Here is a 22590-nt window from a genome sequence, read left to right as displayed (position 1 = left end):
CGCAAAAATTAAGTTTATTTTTCCACTTGGCTTATATTTTTGCAGATTAACGTTAAAAATCATAACATAAAGTAGGTGCGACTACAGCTTATTTTTCCCCCTTATTTCAAGAACGGTTCGATTAACGAGAAAATAGATCACTGAATCAGAATCAGCGTTCAATTGTGATGATACCGTGTGATTTGTGTTCAATTTTAAGAGGTTTCGTTTTTGGCCGATTTTGACAAAAGTGGGAAGGGTATAGCCTTCCCACTTTTTCATTTTTGGCCAAATTTCAAATTTGGCTTAGAATACATGATTCCGATTCAGAATTGAATGCTGATCACGGAAATCAAGTTTATTTTTCAACGAGCCTGATAGTTTTTTTAATAAACGTAAAAAACGAAAAAATAAAAAAAGTCGGGCTTATTTTATAGTCGGGCTTAATTTTTAAAACTTTTTTCTGTAAAAACTGACACTCGTCGGAATTGGTTGAAAATCACACAATATACTCACAATTAAATGCTGTTTCCGGGAAAATTGTTTTTTTTTTCATTAAGTCAACCATTATTGAAATACACCGCAAAACTAAAGCGACAGTACAACCGATTTTGACAAAAGTGGGAAGTGTATTGCCTTCCCACATTTGCATTATTGGACAACTTATAATTTTATATTACTGTTCGGGAATCGTAACTTCAGCGTATCACACCACAGCTCAACAAAGAGCCATGAATACATCTTGTTTATTGACTGTATCTCCGTTTCTTCTATAGGCAACGTATAGGCATTTCAAGTAATTATGAAAACAAAGATAGAAGAATAATGGTAAACGGCTTAATAACGCCTAAATAAGACCGAATAAAGGAGCCTGACTTTTCCCATTTTTTTAAATTACCTATTTAATTGCAAATACCAAAGAGAGTAATAAACCGAAGTCCGACAAATAAAGAACTAATGGCGTATGTTTGCCATTAAAACATATATTTGGATTGGCAGACTAGATAAAAAATGATAGTGTTTACAAAGAGAATAATTCTAACAATTTTAAAGACAATTTTCGATCTATTTACTAACACTTTAACTGCCAAAAAGTTCGACAAAGTTTCTGACGACTTGTGCTCGTCGTTTGAGTTAAAATGATTGTCGCTATTTTTATTTCAAGAACGATTTATTTTTCCATATGAGGATACCTGAACTGTGTCAGATGATTGAAAGACTGCTTGATGGCCTGTGGACTTGTCCACCGAAGCAAATAATGCGGGCTTCCCGCTTTGTCGTTAGTTCCTACGTTTAGATGACAGTAAATATTTGGAGCTTATGCAATTGGGTACTGAATTTTTCTTACCTGACAACCGACCCCCTCCAAAAGGTTGCTGGCCGACAACAGCGCCAGTTGACTTGTCGTTGATATAGAAGTTTCCAGCAGACATTTTTAGGCGTTCTGCGGCTTGTACTAGGAATTCACGATCCTCTGCAAACACTGCTCCCGTTAACGCGAAGGATGTAGAAGAATCAACTAGTTCTAATGTTTCCTCCACTGCGTTATCGTCATAAACGAATGCAGTAAGCACAGGCCCAAAAATCTCCTCAACCATTATGCGATCCCGCGGATTTTTGGTTTCTAACAACGTTGGGTGAATAAAATAACCGACACTCTTATCTCGATGTCCCCCAGCAATGATTTCGAGGTGAGGGGCCTCTTCAGCGTGTTTGATGTAGGAGGCTATGCGATTGTACGCCCGTTCATCAATGACTGATGATGTGAAGGTATCAAATTCGGTAACCGGTCCAATTTTCATTTGCTTCATACCCTCTACGAGGCCTTCTTTTATCTGCAGTGATAAAATAAAGGTTTACTGAGCAACGAGGATACCGTTAGTTAGCAAGCTATTCTTTCGACCTGTTTCCACAACGAAGATGGAACATAAAGCCTGGAACATGCCGAGCACTTTTGCCCAGAATACTCGAAAGCACCACGAAGGGTAGAGTTAACGACGTGTTCGACGTTTGCAGAAGAATGGACAAAATGATAGTTCTTCCCTCCACACTCGCCAACCAGCCGCGGTAAATTCCGAAAACGGTCCACATTTTGTCCTACTTGCTTCCACAACCAGTGAAATGTTCTATCATAGAGGGGAAAAAATTATTGCGATTTTTCGGCGTCTAATTCTAACTGCTTTCTAGAGTTACGGAACAGATCCAGTAAAATTAATGGCACTTAAGTGGGGAGAGGTGGTAATACCACGGCCAAATGTAGGCCCCTCTGCCGGTACGAAATTCACAACACCAGGCGGAATTCCGCTCTCCTCCATCAATCGGAACACGATATAATTAGATAACATTGCTGTGTCCGACGGTTTCCAGAGCACCACATTTCCCTAAAGCCAGAGCCCAATTAAGTACCACAAAATACTAACTTGGTATAAGAAAATAAACCATAATAGCAGGAGCATATGCAAGGTTTCCTCCTATTGCTGTAAAATTGAAAGGTGAAACGGCAGCAATAAATCCCTCGAGTCCTCTGTGCCGTACCTGCACAAAACAAGGAACACAATGACTCAACTTGCTTCAATGGTGCATATATCTTTGTCGTACTGAATTCCTTATATACGGATCGACATTCACGGGTTGGTAATCATACAACCTCTGAGCAAATTCTGCGTTGAATCTAAAAATTTTATTTATTTAGATTTTATAAATTTCGAAATATTGTTACTATTCGCTTTGACTTACCTTAAAAAGTCCGCCAATTCACAAGCTGCATCGATTTCAGCTTGAAATACCGTTTTTCCTTGGCCTAGCATTGTTGACGCAATAAGCTGGCTTCGGTATTTTGTAGATACCAAATCTCCTGCTTTTAGAAAAATATCAATTTTTTTGTGCAAAGGAACCTTCTCCCATGACTTTCTAGCTTCTAATGAAGCACTGATGGATTTTTGCAGCAATTCCTAATTTCACAATGTAACCATTAAAAAAGAAAACAAACAATCTTCCATTGGCTGTTAAATTACAGGAGTAGCATAACAAAATTTTGCTATCTTTTTCTGGTGATTAGATGGCTATATAAGGAAAAACAATAGTGAGTTAGTATATCACATGATCTGTACAACCATAACACATGTAGGATACCATCGTTTGGTAATGAACATCATCAGTCCAATATTCCTTGCCAGCAATTACAATTGGGATTTCTTCACAAGTGGACTGTCTGTGTTGCAATGCATCTTCTAGTAAGGATCTTTCTGAACTGCCTTTAAAATAATCTAAGGTAATCATAGACAGAAGGTCAAACACAAGCGTCACATAGCAGGTTGTTTACAGTCCATTTTACCCAGGATAGGTTCATTCACCAAATTAATTGGTTGAGCAACAGGTTCTTGAATGATGGGTGGTCCACTGAGACATCTCAAAAATGATTTCCTAAATTAGTAAAGACTAGTAGAGATTATTCACATAGCTTACAATTTGATATGTTCTCACCCCACATAGAGTCTTTTGGTAGATAAAAGATGAAGAGTAGATTTTGTAATAGAGGAAATCATTCTAAGGAAGTCTGTTGTATGTCAAATAGTGTAAAATTAAAAATGCAAAGCGCAGAAAGTGCAGCTACAGTAGGAATCTTTTGGTTCTCTTTCAGCTAAGAAAGGCAGCACCCACAACCTGATAAGCAGAAGTATATGGCAAACGTATGAATAGTGAAGGTCACGTATTCGACAACATGTTTTAAATTCTGGGAGCGTGAGAGGAGGGTGGGCTAGCGGCAGCAGATATCATATTATCAAGGTTATTGTTTCACAGCACGTTAGATTGAATATCCCACGATTTAACAGAATACATGCACAAAACAATTGTAGTTACCAAGTTTTAAAACAGAAAATAATATGTAACATTATTAGTATGGAACGTTATTACTTTTGCCGTAGGTAATTCGCGTTATTCGAGATCTTAATCCAGACGACAGATTGTTTTGCTATTGTTTACTTTACGGAGTTTTCAGATTTGGACGAGTAGATGGCGCTGCCTAACATTAAAAAAAATTCCATAATTTAAATTTTTGGAATAAAAATTTCGTTACTTCTAGCGCCATCTAGCGGTCAGATTTCTAGCTAGTTATCTACATCCACTCACCGAATATTTCTGCTGCATAGCGCTAGTGCTGTAGCGTACTGGCGCTTGGGCTTATTTATTCGGGCTTAAAATTTTTTTTCGGCAAAAACTGACACTCATCGGAGTTGGTTGAATATCACAGGATACAATCAAAATTTAATGCTGATCCGGAAAAATTGCTATTTTTTTCATTATATTAATCGTTTTTGAAATACATTGAATATTTCTGCTGCATCGCTCTAGCGCTGTAGCGTACTGGCGCGCTAGCATTGCGTCAAATATTTAGCGTATTTCAAAAACGATTAACTTAATGAAAAAAATGAAGGATGTCACATGATTCAGCAAAATACATCCAACAGAGTTGAGGTGGCCAGTCACACGGTGTTGGTCGTGCCACGTTTCCAAAGGAAAATTAGGAACTCACGCGATTCAGCGGTGGGAAAACCGAAGCAGTTAAGACGTTCAATTACGACATTAAACTGAGAATGACCTTCAATGCCGCTTCCATTGCACTATTTCTACTTGAGCCACGTTTCTTAAGATGGAAAGTCAGAGCTTGCGTATAAACCATGATAGCATCGTACGCATAAGCAGCGTTAATGGAGGGGGCAGCAAGGACACCACATCCTTTCAGAAATTCTATCTATTACGAGCTACAATTTTCACCATTTTTGAAGCCATTGCATACCTTGTCTGTTGGGTGTTTTGGCTGGAAAACAGTCGAAGTCGCCGCAAGGATTTCAGCTGTTCGTTTGCAATGTCGTGGATAATCATAATTTTTCCAGGTGTCGTTTTCGCTTTAAGTTTTTTGGCTTACGTTTGTTTGGAGCCTGTGATGTGTTGGGTAACCAAGTGTTTTGAGTAGTGTCAAGGCAGCTGAACAGGATCTAGTTACCACAAATCATGGTACTATAAAAGATGCGATAGAGGCGCTGCTAGATCCAATGTCGGATACGCCCACAATTTGTATTGTGGCGTCATGAACAAACATAAATTAATTAAAAAACATAATTGTTACACTACATTAAAATACAATCAAATACATGTGAAGAATAGTTTGAAATCCAACGCACGTGAAAAAATCTTAAATAATGATTCTAGTCGAAATAAACTGGTACCAAGGAACAAACTTTTTAGCAAGTCTCTGCGCTATTGCTTAAGTAGAGCCGAGCATATGAGCATTTTAAATTCTATTTTAACGCCTAAAACTTTTGCAAAAATGGAGTTTGTACACTTAAACACGCGTTTGGGCTTCAAACACCCTAGCAATCCACCTCGTTGTAGTTGTTGTTCATTGTGTGATGTACCTCATACTAACAGGGTTCCTGCCAAATTTGGCTCCGAGGAATCTACTAGCAGTCATCTCCCGTCTAATTGGACAAACAGCGATGTAAAACCACCGTCTATAAAGAACTAGCGCCCGCAGGTAAAGAACTCCCGCGGACAACCAGCAATGGAAAACCCATACCCATGGGAAACCAGCGATGGAAAACCCATACCCATGGGAAACCAGCGATGGAAAACCAGGACCCATGGGAAACCAGCGATGGAAAACCAGGATCCATGGGCAACCAGCGATGGAAAACCAGGGCCCACGCATAACCAGGAGACGCACACAAGCCAAAGGACAACCGATGATGGAGAGCTAGCGCCCCTAGAAAACCAAAGTCCAGGGACAAGCAGCAGTGAAGAATCGACGCCCGGTTGTAGGGGCATTAAAAAACCGAAAAAAGAGGTTATAATAAAAAAACCTTCGGAATCTGCAACGCAGAAGGCTATGGATGCAAAGGCTGCGCGGTCCCCTTATGCTGCGGTCTTTTCGCCATCATATTCCTGGCAATGCTTTTCGTTGGTGGTCTGCTTCTTTTCATGTATTTTGCAGGTCTATAAAGAACTAGCGCCCGCAGGTAAAGAACTCCCACGGACAACCAGCGATGGAAAACCCATACCCATGGGAAACCAGCGATGGAAAACCCATACCCATGGGAAACCAGCGATGGAAAACCAGGACCCATGGGCAACCAGCGATGGAAAAGCAGGGCCCACGCATAACCAGGAGACGCACACAAGCTCAAGGACAACCGATGATGGAGAGCTAGCGCCCCCAGAAAATCAGAGTCCAGGGACAAGCAGCGATGAAAAATCGACGACCGGTCGTAGGGGCATTCAAGAACAAAAAAAAAAGAGGTGGCAATAAAAACAGTCTCCGGAATCTGCAATACAAAAGGCTATGGATGTAAAGGCTGCGCGGTCCCCTTATGCTGCGGTCTTTTCGCCATCATATTCCTGGCAATGCTTTTCGTTGGTGGTCTGCTTTTTTTCATGTATTTTGCAGGTATCAGCAGCATAAGTATTTGTTCTGAACCAATGTCCCTGGAAGATGTAGCTACTGAACCTTCATGCGTCACTCTGAACTATCTTTTCAGGGATAACGTTGAAAATAATTCCGTTCAAGAGCAAACGCAAGACGACTAGTGTAAGTTAAACGAAATTTAAAATTTATGCGGTCGTGCGTAAAAATGGAGGATGCCAAAAATTTCTCAAACACTCCCGGAAACGGAAGAAAACCTTGCGACCGGAAGCCAAATGTTTATTCTAAGAAAACTGAAATGTGCCATTGATGCGATGAAAAACCAACGGCAGCCGGCAGCCAGCTGACGTGACTGGCTGCCGGATCCTAACTATAACTGTGTACCACCCAAATGATGACCAGAATACTAGATTAAGAAACTAACCTGACCGTTGTCAGTATTGTTTGTGTGTGTCGTAATCCCCCAGTTGCGTCAGACGTAGCTGGGAATTGATTATTGCAATTATAACATAACGTGAAAGGTTTTGATTTTTAGGTAACAATTCAGTTTGCTGCCCCTTTTTGTGCCCAGCAGATGGCACCTTAACGGAAACTTTAAAATTAGCTGAACCTTTTGTTGCCACTTAATGGCAGCATATTAGAGACTGAGACAATCCAAGTAGGAAGCCAACATGGTCTCACTACATATGTACTAAGTACACATAGTTGCAGATGCACTTTTTCTTATGGGCTAAACGCGCAGGGCGTCAGTCAATTTTTTTTTTGGTATGCTGTCTGCTTGTAGTTTTTCCATGCGGAAGATGCGCTTAAACGTAGTTTTCCACGCGGAAATGTGGAAAAAGATCTTTAAAATTGTAAATTTAATGAGAACCGATGGAATAAACTTGCTTAACTTATCTTAGTTAATTTCTGCGATTTGCAATCTAAGACGGATATTAAAATTCGCTAGGCACAAACAAAATGTAAATATTTACTTATAATAAAAATTTATTTCCACCTATTTACAATTTTTACAATTTGAACTTAATGGTTTGTCAAAAACCACTTTTTCAAACGCAATTTTTGGGGTTAAATGAAGCATCTTAAAAGCAATCGTTTATAACAAGTTGTTCCTGGAAACACCAGCAACAAAAATATTACAATGATTGCGTGTTTTGACGAAGATTAAGCATCAAACGATCAATGCAAAGTTTCGTATTTTTCACACACCCCCTCCTCTTTGTAAAATCATGAAAGCCTTTAATAATTATTTATGAGGAAAATAAACAGTCAAAATTTACAAATTTTGCATCAATTGATAGCTCTTTTCAAGAGCTATCTAATTCCATGAAATTTATGAAAATTATTAAATTATGAAAAGGAAAAAGTTTAAGCGTGACATCTATTTTTTTTTGTTTTTATCAGTTGCGTCGCGTAGAACCTTAGATTGAAAAACAGCAAAAATACATTTTGCCTTTAAGATTTTTTCCCTTTGAAAATGTTGATAACAATTACCCAAAAATAGATAGCCTTACCAAGGGCTATTTACTGTAAATAATCAACTAATTATTGTAATTAATTTAGCTGACAAATAATTAAAAAATTGTTTCTCTAATATTCTTTTATTTCAATTACCATACCAATTGTACATATTCAGTATATAAGTACAATATATAATATATATAATAGTATTGTATATATATAATAATATTGTGTATATATATTAGTAATATATGTACATGTAGTAATATCTATATACAGTATAATTTTAATATATATATTAGTATTTGTATTATACACCATTATGTACGGCGCGATTATGTACTTAGTAGTACATATTGCCTCGCCAGCCTGTAGAAGAATGATCACGGCTTATCGGCGAGGAGCCTTACTTCACGAACAGCATGAGAAGCAATAAAACAATTAATGATATATGGCAACGTTCACTACGACACCTATGAAGCGAAAGCAAAACTAAAACACGATAATTCGAACCACGCCGCACTTCAGTCATCATCACCCCATGTAGTACGCCATTGATGCTCTTACTCTCAGCATTGTTGGATTCCCGCCAGACACCATTTTCAAGGGTTTGATAAGAACTTCGTTTCTTTTTGACTACTGAGGTAAGCGTATCGAGTCCCCTTTTTAAATACTATCATTAGGTGTAACGTGAACCGTAAGAAATTGCTAGCGTTCACCTCACTTCTCCGCAATTAAAAAGAAAACAGAGGTGGCTTGTATAAGCACGTCCACTAGGGACTTAAGCCTGGTAGGTCGCAAGTTAATGCTTCTAAATAACGTCTTCTGTCTTTGCAGGGGAATTTTTAACATAGCTATGGACTCTCCTAGGCGGAAAGATTCTCCCTCAGGGTAAGCAAAATATATTTTACAAATTTGTTTGTTACTAGTTGTACCTTCTACGATTGAACATGAGCTTGGGTACCTGATTTTGATATAACTTTTTATTTCTAGCTAAGTTTTTCTAGCTTTATTCTTTTATCAGAAAGTTTTTGACATTGGCAATTGTTAAATTAGGAATTATCGCCATCATAAGGATAGAGGACGTAGTAGATCACCTGGACACCGCCATCAAGGACGTCGTTCTCGTTCTTATGAAGATGATAGAGGAGACAGAAGACATCATGACAGACGGGATAGAGGTGCGGAGAGAGGAGGAGATAGAGGAGGTGATCGCTACCACAGCCGTTCCAGATCTCCCATGTCAGGCAGGAAACGCCATAACAACATGGGTGGCAGTCATCGTGGTGGAGGAGGTGGTGGTGGAGGAGGAGGAGGTGGACCACCAGTAAGTGATTTTTTATACATCATACATAGATATTTTGTTATACAATACTTGAATAATAATTGTGTTTAATCTGCAGGATAATCCAGAACCTACCCGTTGCCTTGGTGTATTTGGAATGGGACTGTATACAACAGAAACTGAATTACAGCATGTGTTTGCTAAGTATGGTCCTCTAGAGAAAGTACAAGTTGTTAAAGATGCAAAGGTAATAGATACATCACAAAAGTTGCTAAATAAGCCGATGTAAGGAAAAATTTAAATCCAGACTGGCCGTTCACGAGGATTCGCCTTTGTTTACTTCGAGAGTTTAGAAGACGCAAAGTTGGCGAAAGAGCAATGCACAGGCCTAGAAATTGATGGTCGACGCATCAGGGTGGATTACTCAATTACTCAGCGACCCCATACTCCTACTCCAGGCATCTACATGGGAAGACCAACCATGTAAGAAAATGCTACATTATTACGTTTCCACTTTTTCAAGAATTGGTGATTTTTTTTAAACAGAACAAGTGGACGATACGACAGGTATGACCGCAATGAAAGAGGATATCGTCGGTCACCTTCGCCCTACTATGAGAAAAATTATCGTTCCAGCCGCCGGGGATACGAGCGCTCACGTTCGCGATCCTATTCACCACGTAAGTAGTTAAACAAACAGTAAAAGTTAGCCATATCTGTTGGTTAAAATTTCATTAAGGGTTTTGTTTTCTCTTAACTAATTATCAGGCCGTTATTGATGACAACCGATGAAAAACGGATCCGTTTTTTTGTCCTTTTCTTCATTCTAAAACCATTAGTTTTCCCGTCTTTTAAAATCGGATTTTTTTTTCACCCAACCTAGTTTTTCACGTGGGCAGTGATTTTTTTTTTTAACCCTACAAATCCCCTTTGTGTGTGTGCCCCATTCCCGAAATTCATCCCTTCAGGCACTTAATACAATAGTCGGTGTGTCTGTGCAAACGGTGTAACTGTCGATTAAGCTTAAATTTGTCGCTATTAGATAATTTTATAGAAAAGCTTAATTTAACGATGGACATTTTAATCATCCGGTATTAACGATGAAGTTATATTTTTCCCTGTTTCTTGCAAAGGTCAGCAAGACACTCGTGAGAAGTTTTGGAAGAGAGAAGTTTGACGAAGTTGATTTGAGTCAAGAACAGAAAAAGGAAAAGACAGCTCAGAAAACAGAAAAAATCGCATGGTCGGTTTGCTGTGGAAAAGGGGGAAAATTCGTTCACTGAAAAAAGGTCACTCCGAAGAGGTCGTGTTGAAAATTAACAACTCAACCGCTACCACGTTCGATGTCGGCAAGCACAGCAGTCGAAACTTATTTCCAAGATTCAGAGAACGGAAGATGAAAGCTATCTTCTGATGTCGAGTGATTAATTCGAGCATCATTCACGCTGATTGAATTGATTGACATCCAGTAAGTAGGGCTCTAAGACAATGCAGTTTGTTTGAACTGACATTTCATGTTGGTTTGGATTTATACTTCTTGATGGAATCTACAGAAACAATCCATCATAAACAGGCGGTATATGGACACCTAAATCATGTATTATTTCTGCTTCTCAAGAGTTTGACAGCGGGGATAAGGCCCAATTGTATACTGTTCCTTGACCGTGAAGCTTGTTGGGACCGACTTGCAATTGTTAGAAGAGAAAAATTAAGTACACTCGACTGAGCAGAAGTTCATCGTACGTGTGCACGGATGCATGGAGAAATAAATCAGTTGGAGGATCGTCGTTCACTATCAGCTCCGCCTCACGGTCCCAGTTGATAAATTGAAGCCGTCTGCCTTTCAAACCAGTCATTCGAAGCCAAAAATGTATTAATTTTCTGTCAAGTTCAAATTGACAAACGTCGTGCACGCGTGAAGCAGGTTGTATTCCTGATATCCATTTACTATGATAGCCGCTCAATCTTAGTCACCCTTTGTCTGTTTCGTTTATCTACAAATTTTTTTCTTTTTCGAATAGACCATCGTCATTAAGTAAAATAATGGATTCTACGAAGGATTATTTTTTTATGTGTAACGAAGAAAACTAGTAGATAATTGATTAGTTGTATTGACATTAATGACGTACATCAAAAGTAATCAAAGATTATAGGAGGACAAATTGGGATCCCCGTGCTCGTGGAAATTGCTACGTGTTGCCATCTTCCGAAGTCGTTGACATAAATAACTAATTTAGTTTCACGCACAGCAGATTCTTTTAACATTCTAACATTGTGGAGCTGAACAAAAATAGCGAGGTGTGTCGAGAGGACGATGTTGATGCACTCAAGTCTTTTAATAAGAAAAATGCGGTAAGCGATTGTAGGCTCTAGAAGGACGCGACCAACCACCTTTAGCTGCAAGTGACGCAATATTGCGTTTGTTGGATATAATTTCATCTGAATCGTCTAAAGATAGAAATTTTGTATTAGTTGTTTATTCTTAGTTTTAGAATGGTTTCGAAATGTATGTTTACATCAAGTTTATCTAAACCAAAGACTGTGCATATGAATTTCAATTTTCCGTCTGATTTGTTTCGTACAGGACGAAAAAGAAAATGGTCCGCATACGTTAAATGGTATTAGATATGACAGCTATATCATGGCAAGAGAACTTTGAATTTAAAAGTTTGTTTAACTGGCTGATCTCACTGAGCTTGGCAAACGTTTTGTATTGCTTTCTTCAGCTTTATATCAAAAGAGGATTCTCTTTGATAAGACCCTTTGTTTCTATGCTGAGTTGAAATAGCTAGAGATGGATCGAAGGCGCAACTCTCGTATAAGACGAGAATAAGCAAGTTATTGCCCTATTGGAATTTTTTCTATTCCTAAAAGAAAAGTATCTACCATCCCAATTTTTATTACCTGTTTGTTCTTCATCTTCCCCCAATCCAAGGATAACGTCGTCGGTAAATATGTCTTCAGTTGGATATTCCTCCGCTTGATTATTAAACTGAAGATTCTCACTGGTATCTGCTATCTCTGATCGGTGAACTGGATGGCGAAGCGCTCCCCAATCGATTGAAGTTCTCTTACCTGGCAAAGGAATGGCAGTTGACCCTTTGTATTGAACAAAAGGAGCAGTTGCTTTGGGACCAGTTGGAAGACCATTATTTCGGGCTAAAGCGCCTAGAAATTTCTTGCTTATCGAATTGACATTGGCGGAATTGGCTCGAGCTTCAGACAACAATCGTAGCAATCGGCTGACTGCTCTAGCCCTTGCCTCGTTGTGCGGAGGAGTAAGTATCTCGAAATTTTTGTTGCTTTTAACTCCAACATTAGGGTTGCCCCGGATCAGGACCGAGTTGGGGCGTTGGTTATTTATTCCCATGACATCTGGATATCGTTTGTCTTTGATTACGTCGTCGTCCGTGCTCTGTACATACTCCACAAAGTCGGATCCGGGTGTCATAATTTTTTTCCTGGCAATTAAGTCGTCAGAGCAATAACATTAATAATTTCATGGCTATAGCTTTCCGTCGCAGAGCTTTTTGGCAAATAAATAGTACCAATCCCTTCCAGCTGACAACGGCCATTCGGCTGCGTTAAATTTGTTGAAAGGTCCTGGCAAGCCACGAAAAGCTGCAATCGAACCGATATGCCTTCGCTGCCTTCTATTGTGCGCCGGACCCGCCTTCTCCACCGGCTGCTGGGCTGACTTTGGTTGATTATGCAGCAGAAGAGCTGCGGCGCCATCATTGTTGTTGGATTCGGCTTGCGCGTCAATAGGATATGGGCGATCTGCTCCGGACATGGCATTTGATGGGTTGCTTTTTGAGTAAACACCCTGCAGAGGCGATAGTCCGTTGCTACAATATCCTAGCCCCTTTGCAGGAAAAATAGCACACCGAAAAATATTGGTATTCACTAAATGCCACGGACGCGAAAAAAAACAAAAAAATCTTTAAGGGAACTAAGGTATATTCAAAGTTAATTCTTAAATACTACAATGAACTAGAGAAAATATTTGCTTTGGTTTTTATTCTTTCCTCTTAGCGCGGTTCTTTTAGATTGTTTAATCCCATCGCACATCCCGCGTGCTTCAGCTTGCCGCCTGTCAACAGACTGAGTATTGACCTTCACGTCTTGCCCTAGACTGTAGTGCTGAACAACTGAAATGAGATTCTGATGCCCAAACGCGTTATGTGGCAAACACCAACAAACCGTGATTGCTACTATATTAACAAAACGATTTTGGTATTTAAGTTTTTTTACGGCTGCTAAAGTGGCAATGGGATTGGCATACTGTTGTCTCTCTGTTCGTGTTGACTTGTAGCCGGTTGGTGTTACCCAGTTATCAGTAAAAGCTACGGAAAGCTTTGTGCTTCATTAAGCTACACTTCTGCAGATAATCTTATGGCGTGAATAATGCACGCCAGCCCTCTACTCCACCCTCAGAGTGCAGGGATTAGCGTACAGCTGACGAACAATTGGAGAAAGAAAAAGCTTAGCTACTCTTTATTGGAAATCAATCTCAGATAGGTTCAGCAATCTAAGCTCTAGACTTCAAGTTATCTTCATTTAACGACCTTCGGTGCATTACACTGTTGAGTTTTAGCAGCCTCTTTCACTTTCCTGATTCCTGTTTAACCCTAGAAAAAGCTTGGCAAACTAGGTCGTTTACCCAAGGGGAAAACGGGTGATACTGGTGGATTCAGAGTTCTGCACGTAAAACAATACATAACTTTTGTAGCGTGAGTAAAACGTAATAAGTTTTTTTGCCTCACCACCAAATAGAAAAAAATTCTGGCCGGACGGAAGAAACATGAAAGGAAGAAAGGAAAGAAAAAAAAATTCCTAAAAAAATAAAAGGTAGTATACAAAACGGCAAGACTTGAGGGCTCTCTTCTGCTACGACTTTGGGATGCGTCCCATTATCTACTCTTTTTGTTAATTTTTGTCCTCTCCATGTTCCGAGGTTAGGAGTCTAATCCAGAAATCAGTTAAATATAAACGACACCAACTATTCCTTTCATAGCGGCCGTCTTGTTGATTCTGTCTGACAAGTTTTATTGGCGAATACCGCGTATGTGGAAAATCCAGCTAAACAGTGGTGACTAGCTTCCACTGGAGCAAACGCTACACGATTAACGAACATGCATTCAGAAAACAATAATAACCTGACCTGGAAGTGATACAGTAGCACTATAACTGGGAGAAAACAGCGAAACATTTTCTACCGAACAGATTATTTAACTTGACGTCGATAGCAAAGGGCTTCAAACTTGTGAGGGAATTCTACAAGAGACTTGGTTTTTACAGCCTGCTACAAACTGTTCGTTATCGGGTCTCTGGTCGTCTTCGACGCGGGCCTCGTCTTTATATAACCCGATCTGTTTGCGGTGGTTGGACGGTCTTGCTCAGTAGGTCTATGACGTCACAGTGTTTGCTACCCCTTCCCCTACAAAGAAAAATCTTGGAAAATTTACGTGGCATTTCGTACATGCAAACATTAAATACAAAACCGAACGCGAGAACTTCTTGCGTGAAATTCATGGTTTTTGAATCATTTAAAATATAAAAAAGTTGCAATACTTTGACTACTACTAACTACTTTCATTGCTCATAATTAAAACAATTCATATGTAACGGAAAATTTAACATTTTCATTTGTAATTCTCATTTATTTCGAATTTAAAACAAATCTGTTCATTGTTCAATTGAAGATTTTGTGAAAATACAAAATTTGTGGAAAAGTCGGGCTTGTTATTTTTGGCGGGCTTATTTTTTGGTCGGGCTTATTTTCAGATATGGCAAAATTTTAAATTTGGCTCAAAATACACCCTTTCGATCGGGAGTTGAATGAGAAGCTCGAAATTAAGTTTATTTTTCCAACTGACTTATATTTATTCAAAAAACGTAAAAAACCATAACACAAAGTTGATGCGCCTACAGCACATTGTTTCCGTTTATTTCAAAAACGGCTCGTTTGACGAGAAAATAAATCACTTAATCAGAATTAGCGTTCAATTCTGATTATGCCGTGTGATTTTTGTTCAATTTTAAGAGGTTTCGTTTTTGGCCGATTTTGACAAAAGTGGCAAGGCTATAGCCTTCCCACTTTTTCATTTTTGGCTAAATTTTAGATTTCGCTTAAAATACATGATTTAGATTCAAAATTGAACGAGAATAGCAAATATGAGGTTTGTTTTCTCTTTGAACTGATAGTTTTTGAGAAAAACGTAAAAAGCGGTCGGTCAGCTGAAATTAATTGTTCATAAATGCACGCGCTAAAATTGTTTACTTTTAAAACTGTTTGTATTGTCATGCCATTCAAATAACGATACAAACAAAACATACTATAGTACCAAACCCAAATGAGATAACCAATAAGCCAATTTTAGACCAAAATCTCAAACAAAACAAAAGTTGGAATGATTAGGCGCTATAGATGATGAAGCATTTGCGCCGTGCAACAGAATTTCAGTTGTTTTCAGCCAGTATAACGATGCGCTGATTGATGGTTAACAGCTGATTCATGAATTCGGCGTTGTTTAACGCTGAGCATATTTCCTTTAAGAGTTTAATCAAACCATCAGAATCACCAAGTTCCAACTGACTCTGGCATCGACGCAACGATGCATCAATAGTTTCAGGTAGCTCACGGGCATGGAAGATATCTTTGAAACTAATCTTGAAATCGACTTGTTGTTTTTCATCCTGATAGAATAATGCAAAATGGCCTAACTCGAACGGTTTCAATCCAAAGTATAATCCAGCTATCACGTTTCCTTTCGCGTCTCGCTTCAATAGTGATTTGAAGTTATACACCAAGTTCCGTCGCTCTGTGCAGTCTACTGGAGACAAAAACGCCTAAAATGGTAAGAAAGTCGAAATCAATACTCCCCTTTCAATAAAAATTTCCATAAACAAGGAACTTAGAAAACAAAACAGCCAAATCAGCATATACATGTCATGATAGAGTACCGTAAGGATACCCAAGAGACATTTAAAACCTCCAACTAGTCCAAAAACCTGTAGAAAAATCGATGAAAATACCTGATGTGTATAGATCAGGGCAGATTCACATTCTTCAATTCCTTTCCGGGTTTCCTTGACATCCCAGAGTACGTAGCGGCCACTGGGATGTAGGGTGTAGTTGTACAGGCGCCGTGAGCGACTTGTGCCACCCGGTTTGAACCAGCCTATAGATCCCCAGAGAAAAATTTTACAAATACAAATGACTTGCATTTGCTCAGTAAGTATAAAACCATACCAGTGTGAGGATACAGGCGATCCTCCATGACTATCACAGGTCGTGGAACATGGTAGCCAGTATCTAGTATTAGTACGCCTACTCGACCTTCCAGTTCAATGTTTAAAGCAATGACGACGTGCTCTTTTTCTGACGTGCGGGTATCTGGAGTTGGAGTCGAAACATATCGATTGACGTTTCCAATATCCTTTTCATATTATACCACAAACAGATCGTTCAGTTAGAAGGATAATAGTAAACAGAGAAGTTCGATATATCGATGTTGATCGACCGGATTATTTACGTACCTCTTCGCAGGACGCCAAAAAGAGAGCCGAACTGATACCAGGGTAAACCTTTCCCAATTCTAGTACTCTTTCGGCCAAGTCCAAGCCCAAACCGACGCAAGTGTGGTGCTTGGCCGTGATTGGAGGATTGTACTCACGGTAGAAGCTTTCCAAAGACTGTGTCAAATCCTTCCGATTCTTATAGCTCTCAAAGAAACTAAATAAGAAAATTTATAATATTTCAGATAAATTAATTTTGCTATCATAGATTCTGATTTCGTTTGTTACGTTAAGAAATTTCCAACAGTATTGTAGCAATGGCTTTTCAGTTGGTCTTCCACACAAGTTGTCAATGCCAAAATTAATTCATGGAAGCGTTCTAGACTTGCTACATGAAGTCGCGTCTTGATTGCCCCCCACGCTGGATATGGAAGTGGGCGATCAGGTGGCCACAAGATATCTCCCAATGTACAAAGCGCGTGACCATATTCGCCATAATGATTATGCTTGGCGAGAATGTCATTGAAGATATTTAGAATTCCATGGTGACTGACAGGGAACGTCTCATGGCCTTTTGCTAGATGACACACGGTTACTTGGAAGAGTTCCTTTTCGTCTTTGTTCCCATGACGTTCGGTAGAGGAAGCCTATCGGGGATAGAGTAACCAAAAAAGGTTTTAACTTTGACGTCGAAAGCCATTTCAATGCATGAGGTAAAGTGGGATGGTAAGGACTTTTAGTACTAAGTGCTGAATAAACTTCACCTGCTTGAAGCAAATAAACTCGGAATCATGTCGATCATAATCATTATCGAGCCGAGGTCTCGTCGGGATGGAAAGTGGTATGGCTTGAGTATTGCTGAGTCAGCTTGGCCATGTTGAGCCCCAGCCGAATCTGCGATAAGACTCGGGCTCGGCCAAGCCAGCTACACAGTCATCATCAACCTGCGACTCCTGTGCCGTCCATTGGCATACTTTTTCCCCAATTTTTTCTTTGTCCTCCAGATCTATAAGCATGTAAAAATAATTATACTGTTCCAGAAACGATTCATTTATTTTGTAATTATTTAACACTTCTTATCTTCTGGCTTCGCAGCAAAGCTTCTACAGTTTTATCATCATCATCACTTTGTCATATCACTGCCTATCATGATCTATAAAGATGACATGTAAGCAGACAATCTCAATGTGCAAAGTGCAGTTTGCACAAACAAGATATGGTCTGACAAACAAGCTCAGTATTTACTTTGCTAAGACATCATCCATTGCATCAATAGGGCAACTGACGAGCCAATAATGTTTGTAACACCTTTGCTAATGCAACAGAAATTTTTTTAAAATTTACAAGTAATTTAATAGACACATAATGTTTAAGATTTAACAGAACCCAATGATTAACATTGAGTAGGCCCAGAAGGAGAAAAGCAAAACTGGGTAAAAAAAAATTTGATTTCTTCTTAAGCCCAACTACTGTTGGTGGTAGAGTAAACATATGGCAACTTATAATAGTAGTAGCATAATAATGAGGCTAATTCTAATTTAGTTACAAAAATTACAACAAAAGACATTTCTTTCTTTCTATAAGCTCAATGGTTCATCGAAAGGGATGAGATTGGTCAGAAATATAAAAACAAATTCCGTTATTGAATGCATTGACACTTACCCATAAAAATAAAGGTAAGCCAATAAAAAAAACACGAACTCGCTACTCTCGCAAATCTGATAAATTGATGAGAAGAATCGCGTAATATTCTTCTCTTGTTGTGAAATCACCTGCACACTGGGGTAAACATTGATGGGCTTATATAGTACTCAGAAGCTGAGAGCACGCCATCTACATTCTGTCTTTTGAATTCCAACGTTATTTTCTTACTTTTTTCCCCTTTCTATTTCTTTTTTAAAATCTGAGCTTCGTTACATTTTACGGACAAATTTTTAAAATGGAACCTCTATTATCATAGCTAATGATGTATTGCAGATCATTTTGTTTAAACTTTAGTTATGACTTTGCAAAAAACATATGCTAGCATGTGTTCCATGAAAATAGAACATGCCAGCTAGAAGTCGAGAAAGTTGAGACGGCTTTGAGAAATCATCGTTGGCGCGTGTAACAATTATTGTAAAATCCCACAACGTTAGACAAGGTAAATTCACCCACTATCTGCATTTTTTAATGTCTAAAGTTCACGGGTTTTCAAGGACACCCAGTTTACTACAATGTTAGATCATGATCTTGTGAGGGATTCCCACGTGTAACCTAGTCTTATTCACCTAATCTCTTCGAATGCACGTTCACAATGCTTCATTAGTTATTCGAAACAAAACTCTAACACAACAGTTAAGTGTAAAACTGCGTATTAAAAAAATGCCACTTGGATACTACCTTAAGCCTTAAAATAGCTTCCAGCTTTGCGTCATACAATGAAAAGAATAAAGTCACTATTCTTTTTTTGCTCAAAACCAAAAGTATACATTACATGGGTGTTGCTACCCAGGACAAATTCTTTAGAGCAAAAACGGCGTAGGCGATGCATTTATTGGCGAGTTATCCTTATTCAAGAGCCAAAGACGCCATTCAAAGCTATGCCATAGCTAGGTATAGCCACAATGTTAAAATAGTAATTAGAATTATAAAATAGATGATATTTTAAAGAATAAAACAAAAGAGTAGTAGTAAATTAGTAGTAGTAAACATTTCATAGCTTTTTAAAACCGATTGAACTCAGTTTTACATAACAAATGTGCATTACTTTTTTAAGTCGAATGGTTGTATCTACCTAATACCACACGGCACGATTTTTCTTTCTTTCTTTGTTTTTCTTCCATTCAGCGTTTATTTGCCATTGACGACGACCGCCTCAAAGCTATGTTTGCATTAGCAGTTTTTTGGGTTTTCACGCTTTCCACATCGTTGATTGCTGCTATTTGCCTTTTTGACTTATATCGCCGCCAGAAAAGGCAATCATGTGTCGAAAAAGAAGACCTTGATCTTATTTGCAACTTAGCAAAGGTTGTCATATGACTCAGACATCATTCTTGATCGCAGTATAAATTTTTTTTTGATTTAATGGTTTTTCCTACAGTTCCCATACGAAATGAAAAACGAAGATCGTTGTATAACTTTAATGGAAAAATATCAGCTTTGTCCTAATGCATTTGACGACCATTGGCCTCATTCGGAAATGACGCCTTTTTTGGTAACTGGGTTTCATACACTGTTTATTCGGTTCGTTAACGATATTGCATTCTGATGCCTCTATGTCTATAGTCATCTTGCTACGGTGGATCGCTGAAGTTAATTCAGTTCATGTTAGAAGCTGGTAATTTTTCGAGAAATTCATGTGTTTAATTATAAAATGTACAAAATGATTAACGGAAATGGGTCATCTTATTTTAGGTGCTGACAGTAAATTCCAGAATCTGAACGGAGACGGTGCCCTTTACATGGCTACCTACGGAATTGCCTGTCGGCTTCGATCTGCTCAGTGTCCTCAACAACGCAGCAGCGAAATTCAACTTGGTGTTCTTATTCTCGACTGCCTTATTAAACAAGGTTTTTCATCTGTTAGCGATAACAAAATATTCGTATCTCTTTGTATAGTACATAGATATATTTTAGTCATGTACTTACTTTTGCTACAGGATGTGACATAAATTCACGAAATAATTTCGGTTTCACCCCGTTACACTGGGCTGCAACTACGGGAGAAAAATGGCTGGTAGACCATCTTCTAAAAAGAGGAGCTGATCCGTCCATTCTTACTTCTCTTAGTAGAGCTCCAGCTTCTGCTTTTGCTAAAGGTATAATTCATTTTAAAGCTTATTGACAGCAATAAGAAAATTGCAGCTGTGTTTCTAAATCGACATCTTCTATGATAGACGAAGTTCTGCAACTATTGAAAGAGGCGGAAAACATTTAACACTCATCCTAATTTGACTTTCGTGTATCTACCGCCAGTAACTGTATTACAGCTGTATCATACACACTGTGTACTGTACACGAGAAACGAAAAGACCGAAACACCCAAACATCATGTAGAAACTGAAACAGATTGACAAAACAAAAAAAAAAAAAGGAGTATGATTATTAGTCAAGAAAATATGGAGAAGAGAGCAGCAGAATGGTTTATAATGTGCTCAAATAAGGAAACATGTCACTGACATTTCAACGGAAAGCACCTGTAAGAAAAAAGTTAGTTTCCATAGACACTTTCATCACTATAGGCTATGTAGAGAAAATAGTCTTCCTCATGATGCTCCTGATACAAGGTCCCCATAGTAGCACAAGTAGGAGGAATTACATTATTGACAAAGAAAAACAGAGCATCTTCTGGTCTGAGGTGGATTCGTTTGCGGATTAGGAAGTAGAATTGTCCAACAGTTAGGTCTGATGGCACCAGATACTTTTTTTTATCCAGATCTCCAATCCTTGCCTTTGGAGCCTTTTCAACAATAACCTAATTTTTTAAAGCAAGCAATTAGGAAAAATTCAAATAATTGGAACATTTTTCTCAGACACACAAGTATAGCTTTAATGAATGTTATACAAATATAATGACATGATATCCAGAAGAAGATTGGGAGAAGAAAAGTAAACCAAATATTCAGAATGAGTAAGAACAAAGAAAGTCAACTTACAGGCACACGATCTGGATATTTACGGCGAATTTTCTCTCCTTCGGCTCTTCGTTTTTCGAAAGGATGTTCTTCTTTGTATTGCCACTTCATGATGGTTGATACTTCTTTATTTGACAGTTTGAGATGGGCGCACAACGCGAATAACTTGACCAAAAGTTAAAAATGGTGAACGACAAAGAATTTAGGTCTCAGCACTAGTCAACAAACGACGCAGTACGTTTTTGTGTTTTGCTGAGACGGTTCGTGACCAAAAAGTATCGATAACTAAGAATTTCGCAACATTTCGATTTCTGGCAATACTGTAGTTAGTTCTTTATTATGAATGTTTAGTGTTCCTAGCAACCTCATGAAAAAGTTCTTAATATTTATCTAATTAAAATCCACTTCGCATTTGCATTTGCATCGAAATTATCGATCGGCATTATCGGTTGGTATTGGCCAGTATCGGCGCAACCGATATTGGCCAATTCAAACGAAAATTTTGTAATCGCATTACGCAATACAGGAGCCGTAGGCGCATGCTTGCGACAGGATTACTGAATGGCTTTTCTGACATTAACAACAATGAGGTAGTCGAGCGAAGCAAACTACGTGACAACTACAATACTGATATTCTTTTAAATCGTAAGAAAATATCATGTGAATCTCTACGTTCCAGTCCAAACCTGATTTCCAAAAATAAAATGCAGTATGTCGTGCTAAAGTTAGGAATTCGATGGTTTATTTGTAAAGCATAATGTTGGCTGGTAACATTAAAAAGTTTAGAATTTTTGCAAATTTAATACATCATAGAAGAAATATAATAATAGCAATTACAGAAAATGTGTATTGGCAAAACTACCAGAAGCAACAAAAACTGAACTATTTAGTCAATACCTTCTTGCTGCTTCCAATTTTCTTTCATTTCCTTTAACTTTTCTGATCTTTTGGTGCGTTCTTTGCTTTTTTTGTCTAGCACTTTTGTTTTTTGCGCTTCCAAACTGTTTTCTCCATTAATTAGTTGATCAAGTTTTTGGGTTAAAATCTCTCGTGCTAACTCCCTATTCCTTGCTAATGATCGTGTCTGATGGCATTTCACAATTAATCCTGAGGGTGTGTGACGTAAGATAACAGCATTTGATGTTTTATTGACCGCTTGTCCTCCTGGACCACTTCCTCTAACAAACTCCTCTTCTAAATCTTCTGTGTTTAATATTGGCACTTTAGAATGATCAAATGTATGCTTGCATTGATAAATGAAAGGATGCATCTTAACAGACGACTGAATAAATCTTGCAAATAGTCGA

At 38.5% G+C, this 22590-nt stretch overlaps 6 protein-coding genes across 8 annotated transcripts; 2 read left to right on the top strand and 4 right to left on the bottom strand.

The window, feature by feature from the left end:
* Positions 1 to 926: 926 nt before the first annotated feature.
* On the bottom strand, positions 927 to 3763 carry LOC130685440 (delta-1-pyrroline-5-carboxylate dehydrogenase, mitochondrial-like). The gene is made up of 11 exons (XM_057508742.2): positions 3463 to 3763; positions 3314 to 3402; positions 3112 to 3245; positions 2994 to 3041; positions 2716 to 2930; positions 2578 to 2650; positions 2419 to 2514; positions 2173 to 2360; positions 1883 to 2105; positions 1328 to 1814; positions 927 to 1266 (listed from the first exon to the last, which is right to left on the bottom strand). The coding sequence occupies exons 1-11, from the start codon at positions 3522 to 3524 to the stop codon at positions 1151 to 1153; spliced, it is 1731 nt and encodes a 576-aa protein (XP_057364725.1). The 5' UTR covers positions 3525 to 3763; the 3' UTR covers positions 927 to 1150.
* A 4606-nt stretch (positions 3764 to 8369) lies between these two features.
* LOC130685845 (transformer-2 protein homolog alpha-like) lies at positions 8370 to 10388 on the top strand. Of its 2 annotated transcripts, none has more exons than XM_059496240.1 (7): positions 8370 to 8505; positions 8699 to 8752; positions 8918 to 9188; positions 9265 to 9393; positions 9454 to 9629; positions 9693 to 9833; positions 10289 to 10388. In XM_059496240.1, coding segments are annotated over exons 2-7 (753 nt in total). In that variant the 5' UTR covers positions 8370 to 8505; positions 8699 to 8717; the 3' UTR covers positions 10290 to 10388. The 2 variants fall into 2 exon arrangements, with proteins under 2 accessions (XP_059352223.1, XP_057365117.1); XM_057509134.2 differs by lacking the exon at positions 10289 to 10388 and adding an exon at positions 9915 to 10142 and having other exon boundaries at positions 8372 to 8505; positions 9693 to 9826.
* Positions 10389 to 11289: 901 nt separating this feature from the next.
* On the bottom strand, positions 11290 to 14472 carry LOC130685555 (uncharacterized). Its single transcript, XM_057508873.2, has 4 exons — positions 14311 to 14472; positions 12695 to 13011; positions 12051 to 12607; positions 11290 to 11594 (listed from the first exon to the last, which is right to left on the bottom strand). The coding sequence occupies exons 1-4, from the start codon at positions 14356 to 14358 to the stop codon at positions 11482 to 11484; spliced, it is 1035 nt and encodes a 344-aa protein (XP_057364856.1). The 5' UTR covers positions 14359 to 14472; the 3' UTR covers positions 11290 to 11481.
* A 949-nt stretch (positions 14473 to 15421) lies between these two features.
* LOC130685681 (uncharacterized) lies at positions 15422 to 17683 on the bottom strand. The gene is made up of 6 exons (XM_057509013.2): positions 17612 to 17683; positions 16956 to 17314; positions 16689 to 16884; positions 16402 to 16588; positions 16185 to 16330; positions 15422 to 15998 (listed from the first exon to the last, which is right to left on the bottom strand). The coding sequence occupies exons 1-6, from the start codon at positions 17681 to 17683 to the stop codon at positions 15609 to 15611; spliced, it is 1350 nt and encodes a 449-aa protein (XP_057364996.2). The 3' UTR covers positions 15422 to 15608.
* A 903-nt stretch (positions 17684 to 18586) lies between these two features.
* LOC130685671 (26S proteasome non-ATPase regulatory subunit 10-like) lies at positions 18587 to 20651 on the top strand. Of its 2 annotated transcripts, none has more exons than XM_059496073.1 (7): positions 18587 to 18800; positions 19497 to 19676; positions 19750 to 19863; positions 19935 to 19986; positions 20064 to 20219; positions 20309 to 20467; positions 20546 to 20651. In XM_059496073.1, the coding sequence occupies exons 2-7, from the start codon at positions 19533 to 19535 to the stop codon at positions 20584 to 20586; spliced, it is 666 nt and encodes a 221-aa protein (XP_059352056.1). In that variant the 5' UTR covers positions 18587 to 18800; positions 19497 to 19532; the 3' UTR covers positions 20587 to 20651. The 2 variants fall into 2 exon arrangements, with proteins under 2 accessions (XP_059352056.1, XP_057364985.1); XM_057509002.2 differs by having other exon boundaries at positions 18587 to 18810.
* LOC130686823 (gamma-aminobutyric acid receptor-associated protein) lies at positions 20595 to 21546 on the bottom strand. The gene is made up of 2 exons (XM_057509992.2): positions 21305 to 21546; positions 20595 to 21123 (listed from the first exon to the last, which is right to left on the bottom strand). The coding sequence occupies exons 1-2, from the start codon at positions 21392 to 21394 to the stop codon at positions 20860 to 20862; spliced, it is 354 nt and encodes a 117-aa protein (XP_057365975.1). The 5' UTR covers positions 21395 to 21546; the 3' UTR covers positions 20595 to 20859.
* Between the last annotated feature and the right edge of the window lie 1044 nt (positions 21547 to 22590).

This window comes from Daphnia carinata, chromosome 7, assembly GCF_022539665.2.
Source record: "Daphnia carinata strain CSIRO-1 chromosome 7, CSIRO_AGI_Dcar_HiC_V3, whole genome shotgun sequence".
Lineage (NCBI taxonomy): Eukaryota > Metazoa > Arthropoda > Branchiopoda > Diplostraca > Daphniidae > Daphnia > Daphnia carinata.
Note: the sequence above shows the minus strand (reverse complement) of the source record. Positions and strands in the feature narration are given on the sequence as shown.

What these genes read in the sequence shown, in the direction of transcription:
- LOC130685440 (XM_057508742.2), bottom strand. Translation starts at nt 3,524, where the DNA reads ATGATTTCCTCTATTACAAAATCTACTCTTCATCTTTTATCTACCAAA. An exon ending in CATCTTCGTTGTGGAAACAG is followed by an intron (nt 1,815 to 1,882) that starts GTCGAAAGAATA and finishes TTATCACTGCAG; the next exon opens with ATAAAAGAAGGCCTCGTAGA. An exon ending in TGGAGGGGGTCGGTTGTCAG is followed by an intron (nt 1,267 to 1,327) that starts GTAAGAAAAATT and finishes ATCTAAACGTAG; the next exon opens with GAACTAACGACAAAGCGGGA.
- LOC130686823 (XM_057509992.2), bottom strand. Translation starts at nt 21,394, where the DNA reads ATGAAGTGGCAATACAAAGAAGAACATCCTTTCGAAAAACGAAGAGCC. An exon ending in AATATCCAGATCGTGTGCCT is followed by an intron (nt 21,124 to 21,304) that starts GTAAGTTGACTT and finishes TTAAAAAATTAG; the next exon opens with GTTATTGTTGAAAAGGCTCC.
- LOC130685681 (XM_057509013.2), bottom strand. Translation starts at nt 17,683, where the DNA reads ATGCTTATAGATCTGGAGGACAAAGAAAAAATTGGGGAAAAAGTATGC. An exon ending in ACTGTTGGAAATTTCTTAAC is followed by an intron (nt 16,885 to 16,955) that starts GTAACAAACGAA and finishes TTTCTTATTTAG; the next exon opens with TTTCTTTGAGAGCTATAAGA. An exon ending in CCCTGATCTATACACATCAG is followed by an intron (nt 15,999 to 16,184) that starts GTATTTTCATCG and finishes TTACCATTTTAG; the next exon opens with GCGTTTTTGTCTCCAGTAGA.
- LOC130685671 (XM_059496073.1), top strand. Translation starts at nt 19,533, where the DNA reads ATGTTTGCATTAGCAGTTTTTTGGGTTTTCACGCTTTCCACATCGTTG. An exon ending in TCAGTTCATGTTAGAAGCTG is followed by an intron (nt 19,987 to 20,063) that starts GTAATTTTTCGA and finishes ATCTTATTTTAG; the next exon opens with GTGCTGACAGTAAATTCCAG. An exon ending in AGCTTCTGCTTTTGCTAAAG is followed by an intron (nt 20,468 to 20,545) that starts GTATAATTCATT and finishes CTTCTATGATAG; the next exon opens with ACGAAGTTCTGCAACTATTG.
- LOC130685555 (XM_057508873.2), bottom strand. Translation starts at nt 14,358, where the DNA reads ATGTTTCGCTGTTTTCTCCCAGTTATAGTGCTACTGTATCACTTCCAG. An exon ending in TTGTCAGCTGGAAGGGATTG is followed by an intron (nt 12,608 to 12,694) that starts GTACTATTTATT and finishes CTTAATTGCCAG; the next exon opens with GAAAAAAATTATGACACCCG. An exon ending in GGAAGATGAAGAACAAACAG is followed by an intron (nt 11,595 to 12,050) that starts GTAATAAAAATT and finishes TTCTATCTTTAG; the next exon opens with ACGATTCAGATGAAATTATA.
- LOC130685845 (XM_057509134.2), top strand. Translation starts at nt 8,718, where the DNA reads ATGGACTCTCCTAGGCGGAAAGATTCTCCCTCAGG. An exon ending in CGGAAAGATTCTCCCTCAGG is followed by an intron (nt 8,753 to 8,917) that starts GTAAGCAAAATA and finishes TTGTTAAATTAG; the next exon opens with GAATTATCGCCATCATAAGG. An exon ending in GAGGAGGAGGTGGACCACCA is followed by an intron (nt 9,189 to 9,264) that starts GTAAGTGATTTT and finishes TTTAATCTGCAG; the next exon opens with GATAATCCAGAACCTACCCG.